Raw genomic sequence first — 19,537 nt, 5'->3', positions numbered from 1 at the left:
TTGCAAAAAAAAACCGTAGGTATACATAAAACGTAACATTATAAGATAACTTTCTCAAAGTTTTTTAGTAGGTACGTGATGCTAATGGAAGTTTAAATTTTTACTAAGAGCTTTTTGTAACAGAGCTCATCCGGGGAAGTACTATCGCCGTACTCATTACAGCATTAAGCAGTATAGTTTAGTGCAGTAAGTTATTGAGTAGGTACATAGTTCTAGGATCTTTAGATATTATCTCAAAATAATTAGGTAAGTATGTACATAAAATTCCCTTATTTGAGAAAGACATCAAATAAACAATAAATTACTTCATTAATAGAGCCGTGATAGCCCATGGATATAACCTCTGCCTCCGATTCCGGAGGGTGTGGATGCACCTCCAACTTTTCAGTTGTGTACATTTTAAGAAATTAAATATCACGTGTCTCAAACGGTGAAGGAAAAACATCGTAAGCAAAACCTGCATAACAGGGAATTTTCTTAATTCTCCGCGTGTGTGAAGTCTGCCAAACCGCATTGGGCCAGCGTGGTGGACTATTGGCCTAACCCCTCTCATTCTGAGAGGAGACTCGAAATCAGCAGTAAGCCGATTAAGGGTTGCTAATGATGAAATTATTTAATTATCCTAAAAGGGGGTACAAGTTACATACACACTAAGCAAAGGAATAATAAGTGTTTCGGTTTGAAGGGTTCACCACCAACCTACGCCTCAAGTTAATCGTATTCCTTGCGTGCCCTGCGAAACGTTACTCAGTTTATAAGCGATGGTTTTCTACTTATCAGCTGGGCAATTTGTTGAGCCCGTCAATAATAACTAAAGAAAAAAAATTTAGTAATAGGTATACACAAAAAAATATGTTTTATTATTGCTTTAATGATTTACCTACCTACCTACCTAAACCTCGGATAATTAAAGGATTTTTTTAAGAAAGCTTTCTTAAAATAAAGCCTACTTTTTTATTTTTTCTACTAGTTAGCTCCTGGATTGGGTTGATACCTCGATTTACTGTCACTGTACCTACTTGAGAATATTGAACCACACAAATTAAATTACAGTATACACTACACACCTACACTGAGTAGCTACTAATAATGTAATGCAAAGTGAATAATAATAACGTAACGTTTTTTGTTTTAGGTGAAAGCTCGGGATCTTGTTCGGAGGAAGATGTTGGCAATGCCATGCCGGATGAAGCGAGAGATAGGCCAGAGGCGCACATGTGTCCACGTTGTCAGGAACAATTCGAAAACCTTCACGATTTCTTGTATCATAAGCGACTTTGCGATGAGAAAGCAATGCAAATGGGTGAAGAGAGGATGCACTCCGATCCGGAGGATATGGTAGTGTCAGGGGATGAAGAAATGGATGGTCCCAATAAACGACTAGAGCAAGTCAGGAGGCATCGACAAGATGCTGAAAATAATAATAGTCTCGAAGACGGCGAGGCCGAAATACCTGAAGCCGACATGCCCCCCGTGGGTCTGCCGTTCCCTTTGGCAGGACACGTTACTCTTGAGGCTCTACAAAATACGAGAGTAGCGGTCGCCCAATTCGCTGCAACAGCGATGGCAAATAATGCAAATAACGAAGCTGCTATACAAGAATTACAAGTGTTACACAACACTCTATACACTTTACAGTCACAACAAGTATTTCAACTTCAGTTAATACGTCAGCTTCAGAATCAGTTATCTCTAACTCGACGGAAAGAAGACGATCCACACAGCCCACCGCCAAGTGAACCAGAACAGAATGCCCCGTCAACGCCGGCTCGATCACCGTCGCCGCCGCGTCCGCCACGGGAGCCGTCGCCTGTTATACCCTCTCCTCCTACTAGCCAAAGTTTGCCGTCGACTCACACACATCATACACCCAAAACTGAACAGATATCTATCCCTAAGATTCCAACTTCCTCACCATCTTTAATGACCCACCCACTTTATAGTTCAATTTCTTCGTCATTAGCATCTTCCATCATAACAAACAATGATCCTCCACCGTCCCTAAATGAACCAAATACACTTGAAATGCTTCAAAAACGGGCACAGGAAGTACTCGACAATGCATCACAGGGCCTTCTAGCAAATAATCTTGCCGACGAATTAGCTTTTCGAAAATCCGGAAAAATGTCACCTTATGATGGAAAAAGTGGTGGCCGTAACGAACCTTTCTTTAAGCATCGCTGTAGATATTGTGGAAAAGTGTTCGGTAGCGACTCTGCACTTCAAATTCACATTCGTTCTCACACAGGGGAAAGACCTTTCAAATGTAACGTCTGTGGCTCTCGATTTACAACCAAAGGAAATCTTAAAGTTCATTTCCAAAGGCATACTTCGAAATTTCCACATGTCAAAATGAACCCTAATCCCGTTCCAGAACATTTGGATAAATATCACCCACCGTTATTAGCGCAATTGTCGCCGGGGCCCATTCCTGGAATGCCGCCACATCCACTTCAGTTTCCCCCAGGAGCCCCAGCTCCTTTTCCGCCAAACTTGCCATTATACAGGCCACCGCATCACGATTTATTGCCTCCACGCCCTTTGGGTGATAAGCCTCTCTCACATCACCCACTTTTTGCTATGCGAGAAGAACAAGACGCACCAGCTGATCTCAGTAAACCTTCCGCACCAAGCCCTCCTCGACCCGCGTCTGATATTTTTAAGTCTGAACCTCAAGACGAAGAGAGTCAACGAGATTCCAGTTTTGAAGAGACTGATCGTATATCACCTAAGCGAGAAATCGAAGACAATGATATAGGACAAGATGCAGAACAAGATCGATACCCATCCACATCACCGTACGATGACTGCAGTATGGATTCCAAATACAGCAACGAAGATCAAATCGGCAGAGATAGTCCACACGTGAAGCCCGATCCAGATCAACCGGAAAATCTCTCAAGTAAGACTTCATCGATATCTGGACCAATTTCAATAGCAACGGGACTACGTACTTTCCCTTCATTTCCACTTTTTCCACACTCCCCCCCAAGTAGTGTTTCTTCGGGTAGCCTTACACCATTTCACCACCATCCCAATAGTACAATGGATAGTGCTCTTACTCGCGACCCATTGTTTTACAATGCAATTTTACCACGTCCAGGTAGCAACGATAACTCTTGGGAAAGCTTAATAGAAATCACGAAAACCTCAGAAACAACAAAATTGCAACAATTAGTAGATAATATCAATAACAAAGTATCTGATCCAAATGAATGTATTGTATGCCATCGCGTATTGTCTTGTAAAAGTGCTTTACAGATGCACTATCGGACTCATACTGGTGAACGACCATTTCGATGCAAATTATGTGGTCGTGCGTTTACCACTAAAGGAAATTTAAAAACACATATGGGAGTGCACCGTATAAAGCCTCCATCACAGTTATTACACCAATGTCCCGTGTGTCATAAAAAATTTTCGGATCCATCAATGTTACATCAACACATCCGTCTTCACACGGGTGAACGAAACAATGTGTTCTTTAACCAGTATCACGATAATGAGATAAACAGTCAGTCATTACCCGGGTCAGACGTCACAGAGTACAATTCCTTCCATTCAATACCGCCTCCTATCTTCCCCACTCCTTCCACTCCCGGCGACCGAAGGGCGGACTCCCGCGGAACCGACGACGAGAGCGGCCGAGACGAGCGCGAGCCCGCCACTCGGGAGTTCGACGACGAACCAGATATCAAAGATCGTCGAACTTCACCGCTCTCCGTCTGCGCCTCGGCGTCCGAATTTGAAGTAAAAACCATCACCACAACGGCTTCCCTCCCATCGGCGACAGGTTCGGAGAGCGGGCGGAGTGCACGGGGGTCGCCACCGTCGCCGTCGCCGTCGCCGTCGGCGCTGTCCACGCCGCCGCGTCTGCCACACCACTCGCCGCTGCCGTCGCCCCCGACGCCCCTGGCGGCGCTCGGCGCGCTCGGCGGATCGCCCTTCAGCCCGCTCGGACTTGCCTTTCCTCCCGCAGGTATGCGATAGCGGGCTCTTGCTATACGTCCGCCCCGGTCGTCCGCTCCACTCCTCTCTCCTAAAAATGATTTACTCAATAACCCCTCTTTGCTGGACAATTCCCATATTAAACTATAAATAACGATTTCCTAGAATTCAACTAAACATTGTGTTGATACGTATTTATGTTCGGAGTTTTATAGTGGCAATGAACAGTCAATTTGTTTGTATGCAGTGCGCGGCAACACAACGTGTACCATCTGCTACAAGACATTCGCCTGCAACTCGGCACTGGAGATCCACTATCGGAGCCACACCAAGGAACGGCCTTTCAAGTGCACCGTCTGCGATAGAGGCTTTTCTACCAAGGTGAGTTAATATTTTATTAAGAATAGTTTTAATAAATACGCAAGTATGTAAAAATTTCACATTTTCACATATTTCATACACCGATACTTCGTATACGTGCAGCTAGCAAAATGATAATCGTGTAGCAGTCACGTTCTAAGTATGAGCTCCGATTGAATACTGCTGGCCCGGCGCCAGCTTTTACTTTATTGTTACGAGTACCAACACAAATAGCGACACAAATCTGCTCTTTTACAACATTTCTTCTAATTTTCACAACATATCAAACCTATCTAATAATTAAACTAGAATAAAATTTTAAAACCAGTAATAACATACATCTAAACGTATCCGCAAATATATGCTTAGTATCTAAACAACCAGTGGATCTACATAAAATTACTTATTTATTAAAATCACGGAAGCCCCTACTCGTATTCGAGCTTTACTCGGAAGTTGGCCGCGACATCGAAAAGCAACTTGCTCGTGCGCTACGACGAACTTTATGCTCCGGTTTCATTTCATCTAAGTTTCAGTGCATTAATTTTGCAGGCCGTAATTACAAGTCCCTAGCCGACGCCTTTAGTTCGCATTAGTTTTAGCCGTTGTCTTTCCTTACATCCGTGCCCACCGACTTGGCAAATAAATGTCGACCAACTCTCGGAAACTGTTGGATATTTGACTGTAAAAATTAATCTAAGTTCATAAATGTATCTCTAAATGTACAAAGACATCATGACGAATGTTTCTTATATATGTAATACTAGCGGACCCGGTCAAGCTTCGCTTTGACTTTTGTGCACTTCTTCCCTACCCTTACCCTACTCCTACCCTCCCCCTACCCTAACCCTTATCCACTACCTAACTATGGCTTTACATTAAAATTTTCGCAGTTCAAAATGATTGTTTTTAAAAAAAGCAGCAGCTAAATGAAAAACAGACTCAAACGAGAAATAAACAAATATGAAATGAGGCTCATCCACTAATTGACAACCACTCAGAGCAACCAACTATAAAATGTACATAATACCAGAGCAAAAAAGTTTTACCTATGATATTATTACTGTACAGTGTAGATTATAAATCGTGATGAAAACTGTAGATGATTGTAGGACTATACCTACTCATACCATATATCTAAACACTCTGTGAGTTCCCGATGAGCACAAAAGAGTTTGAAAACTTTTTATGTAGGTAAATGTTAAGGTATTTATGCAGCCGTCTCTGTCACCCCGTCTACATATTCCTCGCATTAACCTTAAATGGCAGTTAAGTCCTTTAAGCGACTTTCTTTAATGTCTATTTAAGTCTTAGGTAACAAACTACTCACAGGCCGACCACTTCGCGCTTTCGCTGATTTATCGATGTGGCTTGTTAGTTTGATGCAGTTGGAAATGCAATTCTTATTTACGTATGAACTATTGTCTTAAAATAAACCTTACCATTTCATTAATTAAGGAACGTTGAAAAGAGAAATTCCAAATTGTTTTGTTAAAAGTGTTCAATAAATAAATTGCCCACATACTAACGAGTTTATTTTAAGTACGAGTACCTACTTTCTTTAGGAAGATATAAATTCAAAATATTTTTATTTTTATAGACTAAAGCTTGCTTGAAGTAAGTTTACTCAAAAAAATCTCAATAATTATTAAGTGCATCAACAAACACAAGTACAACTACGTTTAATTCAATGTCGTTGCGACATTTCGTCGGATGACAGCTGACCTGAAGCCTCCCCGAATCCTTTCAAATCAAACGGCGGGCGGTATCATAAAAGAAATCCGATCAACAAAGCTCCGGTATACTTACTTATGATCAAATATTTAAATAATAAAGCAACTTGAGGTCTACTCAAAATAATTAATTCAATATTTTATACAATACGCAAAGGTTGTTAAAAGAACACAGCATTTTTTTCTTATTTATATTGCCTACCTACCGGGCAATTCAAGTTTTTAATCAGTTCGACCAATATTTCATACGGGCGTACCGCCGCGCGTCTTGCTCGCTCGTCGCCACAAAAATGATAACTCATAAAAACAACGTCACGAAAAACGATCGGAATATTAATTCACGTCGTAAAATATTTATTGCTTATAAATCCTTGAGCCTTTACCTACGCTTCTCGTCATAAAAAGATTATTTATGCTTGACAAAATAACATTTTTCGTAAGTTTCTGAAAGTGACCACGCGGGACTCTTATCAATAAAATATACCTACTGGAGTTATTTATTGCGGCGCCTCTACTATATTTAAATGGTCTATTACCAGTGGTCTGACAGCGCCATTCATAATGTTATATTATCTACTATTACATATAAGTAGACATTACAAATGTAATTGGAAATCTACCTACGAGTAACTACATACTCGTAGTTCTAAAAACATATCCGCATAAACATAATTATCTAATAGGTCAATGGCCTTCCAGTAATTTAGTACGCAGGTTCCAACTACCTAATACTAGTAGGAACTTTCTGTGATATTTTTTACGAGTTGATTATGCACACGTAGCAACTGTGGGCCTACAAACTACGAAAATATATCTACGTGAACACAAATGTACGGTAAATGATTTTCTAATAAAATGCAATTTTTCACCTTGGTACCTATTTTTCCATAACTAGGTGCCTTCGTTCTGTCAAATCTGTGGTTTATATGGAAACATAAAAGGGTCGTCTTTAACTACTATTTTCCTCAAAATTTTTACGTTACCCTAAGTATAATAACTTAAATGTGCCTAAAATATAAAAATAAAATTAATTTTGATTTGGTTGGGCCGTTCTCCTTTCAACGTTGACTTAACAAATTGATTAACCTATATATATATAATACGTTAATGGTTAATGAGCAAGCTTAAAAGCATAATTTGATTTAGTTCTAAATCAAATTATTTTTATCAGCAGCGATACATGTATTTTTTTAATCACACTGGAAATAGAAATTATGCGTGTACGAAGTGGCCAATAAAATTATTATTGAATACCAGATTGATATAATAAATTCTTAACCAGCGGAGCGATCTAGGCTTTTTTATCCCTGTTCAGAATACGTACCTCAAACTTATAAATAGGTACCGAGGCACGAGTAACATAACTACCTACCTATCAATTTTTTGTCCGTCCACAGTGGAATTTAATTTATGATTCTATCATTTTCAATTAGGTAACAATTAAACTTTGAAAGCCATGCTTTATACCATTATCGACTGATACGAAAAAATAAAACGAATATACGTATCTACGTATTGGCAAGTAGGTAGGTGTATATGTAGATAGGTGTTACGGAACAAGTCCGACGAATGTGCTATGCTTATATTTTCTGGCCTTTGTGACATATTAGAGCCTTTAGAATGTATAAGAGACTCTTACTTACGAACTACTATAAATGTTATAACGTGTTAGATTTTTAATTATTTAATAATTATAATTTATAAATACATAAGACAACATATAAAAACTCCTTCTTCCAGATAAATATTTTAATGTGTACTGTTTATTAATGATTATGGTTTTATTCTGAGGTTTGGTGGGGTATTGTGGTCTATGAAAAGGATGATGGCATGTTATGTGCTATGTGGTGTTAAGTAAATTTAATTAATGTATTAACCATCTACTAAAGTAACGATTTGTTTAAGAATGAGTAATAAGTTAAGTATTTGGAATAAGTACAGTTTAATCATTCCAGCTTGTGTTATTTTATTCCTATTCTATTAAACGTTATACAATATATAACATATACAATATATAATATATACTTTACAAATTGTATATCTAACTTAACAACGACCAAACATTAAGCTACAAGCCACATTATTGTTTTAGTACCTACCTACGGCTTAATTAAAAAAAAAAATCCATTTTTAAATTTTTTAAGACAAGAAATAAGCATTAGGCTACTACTAACTATTCCTCGTTACACAAATGCCTGGGCAATGCGACCAAAGCACGGACTGCGCATTTTGACTGTAACATCGTTGTAGGTAGATAAAATAAAAAAGTAGGGTAAGTTACCTAATTAACAGACAAAAGTAATTACAAATCAAATTATGAATCTAATTAGGAAATAGAATAAAAATTATATAAAAGGATTTTAATTATTACAAGATTTTGGCCCAGACTTCGTACATAAAGGAGAATGCCCACCAACCAATACAACATCGGCCTTTGGAACCCAGGTATACCTATCTTCTTCGAAAAGTTTATGGAGATGATAATATGATATATAAATAAGGATCTAGTTAAATTGATTTAATAAAAGTATGTTTCTTGAAGAAAATAATGTTTTTATCACTCTTCATACACAAAAATTTCGCCGGTGTACCAAACCGCCGAAGTAACATTTGAAGCTGTATCTAATATTTTTTTCTGTTATCAACAAGTTTAACAAACAAGCAAGCGAACAAACAAAGTACCCATAAGTATTCAAAAAAGGTCGTTAAACTTAATCTGTATGGTCAACGATCTTTGCCAGTCCCCATTAGGGACAAATTAAAAGATGAATTAAAAATGTCGTGTACGCTTGTAGCAAAGTTTTATTGATATTATAATGTTTTCATTATTAATGTAGAAATATCAAGCTTTTTTAGAAATAAACCGCCGGCTGGTTAGGGTAAGCCATGACCGTGGATGGGCATTCCCTTTTAAATAATTTTGCCAATGTGAGTACCTATTCGTAAATGAGACTTGAGTTAAGAGCTGGTTTTTACTTATTCAATACTCAATATACATAGTGCAAAATTGCAAATTCTTTTTACTGATCAATACAAAAATAAAACATGTAAATTCACTATGAATACGTTAATAAAATGTGCAAATAGTTCTTAACACTTTGATTCAATAGAACGTCGACGCAGATCGGAATAATCGATACAGTTTGCCGAGTGAACTTTCGGCGCGGGCGAGTAGCGAATCTTATTGGAATTTTAAATGCGCTTGTAAGGTTCTATTCGATAAGGCCGTGCACCTTGTTCTCTGGTGCGCATACAACTGATTTACAACGTTTCGGTAGCCGGGTAATAAGTAGCATTGGTGGTGTCACGCAAAATGACCGCTGGTTGTGCATTTGTGCAGTTTACCTATCATTTGGCGAATAATAAGCAAGTAGTATGAGTAACATAAAAGGTAATGCCCCTTCCCGGCCGTATATCTAAAAAACTTGATAATTCTACTTTAAATGATTTTTTTTCCTCTCCAAGAAACATACTTATATTAAACCAATTATTTAATTAAATCTATATTAATAAATTATAGTATTATCATCTCAATATAGTTTTATACGAGGGTTTCCTGAGGCCGACCTTGTATTGGCCGGTGGACATTCTCCTTAATATTTTATTTTCGAAGACTGTTACTCTCCCGTAAGACAGTGATTTAAATAGGTACGAATAGATACATTGGTCTATCAAAATTCAACACGAATAAATAATGATGTTATATTTTTACCTTACTTTATATACCTGCTATGCTTTATCTCGGTCACTGCTGGATGCTATACCTACTTAGCCAATGAGCTACGTCTGTTAACTAATACTTACCTTACTAATAGGTATTTTGTTAAGCTAGAACTTAAGTATATAATATCCTATAGCATGCCGCAGTTACCAATTAATGGTAATACACCGTGTATTGTGTCTAGTAAGTAGTATTAGTTTGTAGTTGTAGCACTAGACTCTGAGCGTACTTTTCGCTTGACTCAATTTATACACAATAATTTGATAGTCACTACGATTTGCTTATTTTTGTATTAATATCAATGTTTTCATTTTAGCACTGCGTATTGTATAATTCAGTTTAAGGATTATTCAACTTGATCTAATCTAATGAAACTATTTGATATTTTCGTACTTTTTAACTGACTGAATTTAATCTTCCTGCCTACTTAACTTTACAGTTTCATGTAAATTAAATAACAAATAATTAGCCTTGGATTTAGTAGAAGCCTTCCTGTCGGTGGCATTTAGATGGCTTATGAACAATAGATGATTAACAATTAATTAATTAAATGTTAATGTAGGTAAATAACTTCGTAACACGAAAGCCAATTTTTCGATTATTTAACATAAATTAACGAACACAAATCCGTATTGGAAAAACGAAGAAAAACTAAGCTCTGAAAGTTACTACCTCCCTACGTAAGAACTGCCTAAACTTTACAACGTACTCTACTTAAGCATTCGTCAAACGTAGAATACCTTATAGGCACAAGTCGCACGACATAAACACGACATTCAGATGAAACGGATCACGTTTACCAAGTAAGATTATCGCTATAATCAGTTGTACCTCAAAATATACTAAATATTGCAATGGAATGTAATAATGCATTGGCAGTATTATTGTGGAAAACCGATTTTCACAATAATAAAGAAACATTAAAGCAAACTTATTATGAAATGCATTTGTAAGTTATACAACTTATAATCTACAATCAGTAGGTAACTCTTCATCATTTTCTTCAACAAGACGGTAATTGGAAACCAGCAAAACGTCTTCATGCTTATAACCAAGTAGGTACATTGTACAGGCTCTTTTTTAGGGAAAAGAGGTAATACTTCTCGGTTCAATAGTTACGTAAAAAGCGAGACAATTATAAAAACGTTAAAGTATCTATCGAATAAAATTGATTTTATGACAAACTTAATACAAAAACAACATGAAACAGCACTATTAGCTACAAACGCGACGAACGTTTTGAAATTATAATCAGCCATTGTGAATGTCATATCTACAGGCCAAATATTTTATAAAAAATAAATAAAATTTAAATATTGACCTCTGCTCGACTAATTTAAAAACCGGTAAAGTGTGGATCGTGCACGCATCGGCAGAGTTCAGTAAAAAAATATTGTCCGTCGAAAATAAAGGAGATACCTATTTAACTATGACATTTTCCAATAATGCGGGTGCGTGAAACTATTTCCTGATATTTAAATCAGTTTTTATTTTTTATCTGTTACTCAGATAATACTCTGTACCTACCTAAATATAATTAGGGTGTAGGTACCTAAATTATATTTAGGTACCCTGTAGGTAATAAGGGTGTTTTAAGAATGAGCGTATTTTTTTAACAAGGATTGTTATATAACCTTATTTCTCTCTATCTTATTTCAATATATGAATAATTACGAATTAGATGTTTATATACAAACACAAAGGATTTCTTTATTTTGAACAAATATCATATTCTTCAAAGCTGTATAAGTACCTAAGTAGTCGTAGTTAGTTCAGAGCTAAAAGTTACTGCTAAATTATAGTCTTTTTTACAAACTTTTATAAACTAGGTACATAGGTACAACATAGTCGATTTATTACAAGAATAAAAGAGTAATATTGTTGATCAATTAAAGGCGTTTCAGAAAACATAATGATAATCTTCCCGATAAGTTTAGGACTAGTACATACCTACTCGTATAGTGTAAAAGCTGGATAGTTGACCTACTGTTAAAATTGAAAAGCTCTATTGTTAAAAAAATCTCTAAGACTAAAAAAACGGCTTTATTTAAACTTGTACTTTGATTATTCATAAGGCTATTTTTTATTAATATCTAAAAAAAAATAACTTCAAGGCCCGTTTAAACCACGCTGCGGAAGAGTTATTGTTATCTGTTAACAATAACTCCGGCCTAGAACACTGTTTGTGTAGCACTTCTCATTACAGACGAGAGCACTAACGTTATACTAACTTCACTTACATAGTGCCAGTGACGTAACTATAGGCTGACAAAATGCGACGGGCCCATTCCCATAGGCCACGGGGCCTAGAGCTCGGAAGCAAACAACCTATAATTTCAAAAAGAATAATTGCGCCACTGCATAGTGCATTTGATTATTTTTATGGCCCCGTGGCGCAGTGGGTAGTGACCCTGCTTTCTGCATCGGCCGTGGGGTCGATTCCCACGATTGGAAAATATTTGTGTGACGAACTTGAGTATTTTTACATTATATAAGTAGTTATATGAAGTATATACATGTGTACAATATAATCAGTTGTCTAGTATCAATAACACAAGCTACGCTTACTTTAGGCTAGATAGTGTTGCGTGTATTGTTTATGTATGTGTATTATTTATTTAAAACCGTGGCATGTATCCACCGGGGCAACTATCCGGGTTTTACTTGTTTTACCTATGTCTTTGTTGTGTCCCCATGATTCCCTTTTTATTGTGTATGCGTGTGCGTAAATGTGTGTGTATTTGTGGTTCCAGAGCAGTGGCGGCGGTTGTCAGTGCGGAAGGCGTGCGCGCGCACCCCGCCCGCCGCACGCCACTGCTTTGGACCTCTGGAACGCCTTCGTCTACCCGGTATGCGTGAGCGACGCCTGAGCGTGGACTCTTAACCCTAACGACCCCTTACAACCTTTTGTTTCGACCATATTTTTTTTTATTTAAATCCCCACAACAATTAAAAAGTTGTAAGACTGCTACGTTACGGTTGTCTGAAATTTTTCGAAACAAAACGTTGCAAAGTGTCTTTAAGTAAGCTTGTAGATACCTCGTAGGTTGCGTGAATCAAATTTTAGTTAAGTTAATAAGTACTCCCGACCTACTCTATATTTTCATTATACGAGCAGGTTTTACGTACCTTACTGTTTAGTTAGCCGTATTTTAAGATCTTATTAGGTAGGTAGGTAGGTTTAATTTATAATTATACAGAAAAGTAATCTCTGTAAAAATAAGATAAAAAACGTAGAATATATAACGTTCGCCTTATTATTATTAAATATACAGGTGTATTTGTAGATTTTTTTGTTAAAAATGAAGACTATATATAAAAATGTCGACAACAAAGAAGTCTCGATAGATCGGTCCAGAAAACATTACCGATACCATACGATAATACAAACTACGGTACTAAGAAAGAAAATAGAACACAGCCTCCAAACATTTTTAACATTTACATTTAGGTAGGTACATAGAAGTATTTCACATTATGATAGATACCTAAGTATTGCCTAAGTTAGTAACGCCCGTGAATCCGTTGACATAACATTCTGTTTTTCGCGAAAAACCGCGGAAACCGTCGATTTTATCGCGATGAAAAATAGCCCATGTTCTGCTTCAATATCCACTTAATCTTTGAGTATAGAAATTTCATCCAAATCTGTTCAGTAGATAGTTTAGCCGTGAAAAAGTAACAGACAGATAGACATACTTTCGCATTTATAATATTAAGTATGGATAGTCTTGTCAACTGTGATGCTAAACTATTATATTTCTCACCAGGGCAACATGAAACAGCACATGCTAACGCACAAGATCAGAGACATGCCGCCTGGTTTTGACAAGGGGCCGGGAGGACCTTCCGGACCCCCAAGCGAGGAAGGGCGGGACCCCAGCCCGGACAGACGGTCGTCCCCGGAAAAACTAGATCTGAAAAGATCACCCCCGGTGCATCCTCCACCGCCAATGTCACACCCACCTATTGACATGCCACCGCTACCAAAAAGACCTACAGGTAAGATAGGTACCTTGATTACCAATTTCAGTTATTTAGTAAACAAATTATACTTAAACAAAATATTTAGGTTGTTCTTGATGTTGATATTTTTGAGGATAGTGTAGATATGGGGCGATACTTGTTGCGGTAGCTTATTAAACATTTCGTAGCCTCTTCGTAGTATTTCTTGTTAAGAGTTCTTCACGAGTAGGTATCCATCAGGTCTTCGCCACATAAAAACAAGGTATGGGTCGATGCCTACCCTGTCCCCCAAAAAGATATATCTCCAAAAGTCTCCGAAAATTGTACATCTCTTTCTTCGCGATACAACGAAAGAGAGCGATATTTCCGGTTCTGTCGCTAATTCGTAATTTTTTTTTCACGAGATAAGTCGTGGGTCGCATTTTAGGCCTGCTGGCCCTTTAGTGGACCGTTAAAATAGGCTTACAATAATGCGATCGTAGTGAATGGTTCGTCTTTAATTTTAAAAACTGACGGGACACTGGACAGATGTGATAACTTAAAATACCAAATTGTTTTAATTATTTATTAAATTTAACTAAGAACCCTCTATTATCGGATAGCTGTCATTAACATTTTGAGAGCAACAACATAAAAACTTTTAAAATAATCTGTGGTCGTAAAACTAGTCCGAAGTTCGCTCTGTCAAGTGCAAGTGTCAAACGTGCCAACTTCAGATGTAACGCGTTACGTTTAACATTTAAACCAAGCGGTTTATCATTCCTTACGTAGTTATCACTTCAAAAAATATGCAACTTGACCTATATTGTATACTGAATATTGCAGTGCCCAGTATCCCGAGTCACCCCCCACCGTCGGCGTCGTCGAAGCACCTGTGCGGCGTGTGTCGCAAGAACTTCTCCTCATCATCAGCGCTGCAGATACACATGCGTACACATACCGGAGACAAACCCTTCCGATGTGCTGTCTGTCAGAAGGCGTTTACCACCAAAGGCAATCTTAAGGTAGGCAAACATTTTGCTTTAGGTATTGTTAGTGGAAGCCACTTAGTCCGCGTGGAAACCCCTCTTTATGATATCAAACCATGTAAGCCAAAAAACTAAGGCAAAATTTTCGTATTCAGATGGAAGTCCTTTGCTGGAAATAGGCCTCTCTTAGGGATTACTGCTACCTACAATCCGCTTGATATCGCGGTCCACCAATCAAGCAACTGCGCTTTTCGGCACATTGGGACCTTTCATATATCGGCTGAACTATATGCCCCGCCCAGTGCCACTTTAGCTTTGCGACTCGTTGAGCTAAGTGATTTTGGTTTTGCGGATATCCTCATTCCTGCTGAGTGACTGAACCTTGAGTACAAAATATAACTTCCATAACGGCATATACTGATTTGTATGTGTAACAGACAGGCATGCTGTCATTAGGGTAGTGTACCTACTATCTGTAACTCTTACATTTGAACAAAGTTATTTTCTTTCTTTGTAATTAATATCTAATTATGTTGTACGCAGGTGCACATGGGCACGCACATGTGGAGCGGCGGCGCGTCGCGGCGCGGGCGGCGCATGTCGCTGGAGCTGCCGCCGCGGCCGCTGCACGAGCCGCACGAGCTGCTGCGGCGCCCCGACCTCTTCTACCCCTACCTGCCGGCGCCTTTCCTCAACGGCATGCAACAGAAGGTAAAATCCTACCCTTCGGTTGACCGTGACTATCCCGTTGCGAACACTTACTGCATTTAAAATGAGTTATTTCTCTTCATAAGACACTCCATAAGAGAGAGAAGCAATATCAAGTTTGCCTATCACAGTATTGTCAGCTTTAGATGGACAATAAGAATTTTAATATTTTGATTGTATGTGCCTTGATAGTACCGCGTTTATTAGGCTCTTAAATTCTTAATCAGTATTCCATTGAATTCAATTAACTACAGCAATCAATTTCTCTCCACCAGCTGAACGAGATATCTGTAATACAGCAGAACGCCGGACAAAACGGCGTAGCTGGAAAATTCCCCGGTCTGCTCGGCTTCGGAGCGTTCGGGGCCGGGAGACCGGGCGCCGCGTCCCCGCTCGAGAGGCCTCCCTCGCTGGAGGGCGGAGACGAGCGACAGGCGGCGATGCGCGAGCTGGCCGAGAGGGGACGGGAGCTGGCGGAGAGGAGTCGGCAGATGCGCGAGGAGAGCGAACGGGAGCACTACAGGGCCGCGGGCGGACTGCCCGCGCACGCGCACGCGCCCAACCCCGCGCAGGCCTCGCCGCCCGCGCCGCACGCGCACCCGCACCCCCTCGCGTCGCTGCCGCCGCCCGCGCGAACAGAAGGCCTCACCGTATAAAACGATGGGTTCCCTACTCTAATTGGAGCTCTCGAACACATTCCAGAAAACTCCGATCCAGACTCGGCAGGCGCGGCTGACAATGTGCCAGTTATCGGTGTTATGAACTTTAATGCAAAGTCATCCATATACTCTTGTACAAAGAATACGCGGTGCGAGCTAAACGATGAACTTTTATAATTCGAAACTACCGAAACGTTTCGTTTGATATCGTATAAATTCGTGTTGAATGTAGCGCTGTGTATTGACTTATTATTACGCCTAGTGTTAGGTATGTAGGTAACTTATATGCACGAGTACGGGCCTGGGGCAATGGAGGACTCTGACGAGTCCCGCGTTTATGTCATTACTCTGTGATAGAGCACTATCGGCGGCCGCGTCCGTGTAGCGGAGAGACGATGGGAGACTCCCTAGTCGGTAGATTCGAGTCTACCGATGTATACGCGGCCCAGTGTGCTATGACATCAAAAATTATTATAAATTATCCCAAAAATTAATTAAATTCATAAATCTATATAATATGTCTAATTGTATATAAAATGTATGATAATATTGTAATGAACGAATAGTTAAAAATTAAGACAAAGTTAAATTAATTATACTATATTTATCTATACATGTAACTGGAGTGCGATATGCATGATTTTCTCTTAAGTGACATTCCAACGTAAGGAGATTCTTTAGAAAGTACATAGTTTTATCAGTACGACATAGGTCGCGAAGTAGTCGGTTGCCCGATGGGTAGCAATCATATGTCACACATTTAAAAATATTTTGGCTCTCGAGTCTCCTTGAATTTTGAAATTTCCCAAACGAAAAAAACAAATATTTATGAAAAAAAAAATGTACAACACAACAATCAATATTGTAATCACTCTAGGTACTCTACATTTAACTATTGTAATAGAGGTTAATGACATAATCATATCATGTAAATTAATAAAAAGTATTTGCATTTGAGGTCTATATAGATGTAAGTGTTTAGAGTCATAGTTATATTGCTTTAGAATACTTGGACATATCTTTGTGAAGTGCGATCGAGTTCCGATCGACTTTAGATTTGTCAGTAGGTACTACCTGAGCAGACTGAGCCATAAACTGTTTCGGATGAAACTTTTCTTTCCAAATATGCATTTCTCGATGCTTACTGTTAGTGAGGGTGATAAATGAAATTGTTAAACGCAATTTTGTTGGAGAATTACTAATTTGACTGTACACAAACCCTGCACTAAACTAAAATGACAGGTATAAAAATATCTCCATCCTTGTCTACCATTCTTTGATTGAAAAGGACAACATTATTTTCACACAGTCAATTTAGTTTAATCTAGAAATTGTCTGTGTTCAACCAAGTTAAGATCCACGTATGTTTTTTCTATCTCACTTTAGGTATCTGTGTATAAATGTCCTGGTAAATTATTTATATAAATTTATAAATCATGCATACACTCTTAGTATTAATACGTACGCTTGCGAGGCAATAGGCCTCCAAATTAGCTGCCATACTAAGTAACTTTTCTGACAGGATACCTAACTTTTCGATTCCATTCAATACCAATACCATTTGGTTAAAAAATAGCAAACTTTCTTTGGATTTCTACCCCTCAGTAGGTACTGTCAGAAATGTTACACAATAGGGGGCGGTGCCACGATTCGCTATGACTATGTTAATGAAAGATGCACTTCGTCAATAGATGTCATCCTAGACACAAATAATAAAACGCAATTTTTTACAATAATTATGTGCGAATGAGTCATATCAACTCTCCTTAAATTACAATGTATGACTTTTTATGTTTAAAAAATATATATTTCTATCTCAGACCAATCATAGAAGGACCAGTATCGCATCCAAAGTCACGAACATAATTGTCTGTAATTTTTTAAGAAAAACGAACTTAGATTTGGTATATATCTTAAGTTAAACTAGAAATATTTGCCCGTTTTTTACACCATTCAACTACACAAAAAGGTATTTACGGAGCTCTTAAAGCGACGAACTACTACAACTATATGATTTTATAGAGACAGTTTTTATAATCGTATTAGATCGTTGATCATATACTTTGACAGAAAAGACGTCTAGCGAGGTACGTTGTATACAATAATTGGTCTGACATTTCTATCTATACATTTTTGTATTCGTAAGCACACAAGGCTGACAGACTTTATTAAGTTAACAAAAAAAGTAATTGACTTTAAAATATCAAAAAAACAGTTGACCATGTAAACATTTGCATTGTATAGTTGATTGGATCTAATGCTAAAAAACTCATTTGCACATAAAATTGTAAATCTTAATCTAACATATTGAGCACATTTTACAATGTCGTAGAGAATCGGGCCTCAGTTTAGTTGTTTAGAGTAAATTCTCATAGCACCTACAAGTTATAATTTTCAAATTGCAAATAGTTCTAGTGTAGTGTTAGCCATGAATATGATGTGTCATGTCCATGTCAGTATAAATAATAATCATTGTAAATTATTAAATGTTTATGTAAATGTCCAAAAAGTATTCAAATTATTTAAAAAAAAGCTATTATATTAATAATTCTTTTCTTTTTTGTTGTCCTCAACCCGTTTCCTTGTTTTGTTTATACTATTTTAAACGTCCGCTGCTTATCACACTAATACTATAAAGGCGAAAGTATATTTAATTCTCCTTTACGCTGCGGTTACTGAAGCGATTTGGCTGAAATTTGAAATGGAAATAGATTTTACTCTGGATCAACACATATGCTACTTTTTATCCCGAAAAATCCTTGATTCCGGCGGGACTTGTGAAAAATTGAATTCCACACGGACGAAGTCGCGGGCGTCCGCTAGTACAAGATAATGTCTAATCTTAGTGAAGAATTCATCATTATCAACTATAGAGCACGAGTCTCCTCTCAGAACGAGGAGGGTTAGTCCACCACGCTGGCCCATTGCGGATTGGCAGACTCCACACATGTAGAAAATTATTTTAATTAAAGATGTCACTCATCATCGTAAAGTTTGGCAAATATTTATCACGTATAAAACCATAAAGGTTATGAAATTATTAAAAAACCTATCAAAAGATGTATTCTATTGTCTAATACTTGCTTTCGCTCAGTATATCTGAGTATTCTATACTCGACAAATGAAAACGATCATAATGACAATCCATACTTGTAAATGCAAAAGTGAGATCGTTTGGTTTGTTTTATTACTAAGACGTATTATTAAGACTAAACCGATTTTAAAAATTGTTTCACTAATGGGAAGCTACATAATTAGCAAGTATTGAGTAATGTATGAGCAGTGATAGCCAAGTGGATATGACCTCTACCTCCGATTCCGGAGGGTGTGGGTTCGAATCCGGTTCGGGGCATGCACCTCCAACTTTTCAGTTGTGTGCATTTTAAGAAATTAAATATCACGTGTCTCAATTGGTGAAGGAAAACATCGTGAGGAAACCTGCATACCAGAGAATTATCTTCATTTTCTGCGTGT

The 19,537-nt window shown here is 37.9% G+C and overlaps 1 protein-coding gene across 3 annotated transcripts in view; it reads left to right on the top strand.

The window, feature by feature from the left end:
- LOC112046662 (sal-like protein 3) overlaps nucleotides 1-18,611 on the top strand; it is a 32,668-nt gene extending 14,057 nt beyond the window's left edge. The window contains exons 2-9 of one of the 3 annotated variants that reach the window (XM_024083373.2): nucleotides 1,136-2,902; nucleotides 3,794-3,979; nucleotides 4,196-4,329; nucleotides 12,516-12,611; nucleotides 13,533-13,764; nucleotides 14,554-14,732; nucleotides 15,240-15,407; nucleotides 15,680-18,611. In XM_024083373.2, coding sequence (XP_023939141.1) covers nucleotides 1,136-2,902; nucleotides 3,794-3,979; nucleotides 4,196-4,329; nucleotides 12,516-12,611; nucleotides 13,533-13,764; nucleotides 14,554-14,732; nucleotides 15,240-15,407; nucleotides 15,680-16,060 — 3,143 coding nt within the window. In that variant the 3' untranslated portion in view covers nucleotides 16,061-18,611. The remainder of the gene's footprint in view (nucleotides 1-1,135; nucleotides 2,903-3,793; nucleotides 3,980-4,195; nucleotides 4,330-12,515; nucleotides 12,612-13,532; nucleotides 13,765-14,553; nucleotides 14,733-15,239; nucleotides 15,408-15,679) is intronic. The other 2 variants (XM_052891247.1, XM_052891246.1) reach the window with 2 other exon arrangements.
- The last annotated feature ends 926 nt before the right edge of the window (nucleotides 18,612-19,537 follow it).

This window comes from Bicyclus anynana, chromosome 3 (genome assembly GCF_947172395.1).
Source record: "Bicyclus anynana chromosome 3, ilBicAnyn1.1, whole genome shotgun sequence".
Lineage (NCBI taxonomy): Eukaryota > Metazoa > Arthropoda > Insecta > Lepidoptera > Nymphalidae > Bicyclus > Bicyclus anynana.
Note: the sequence above shows the minus strand (reverse complement) of the source record. Positions and strands in the feature narration are given on the sequence as shown.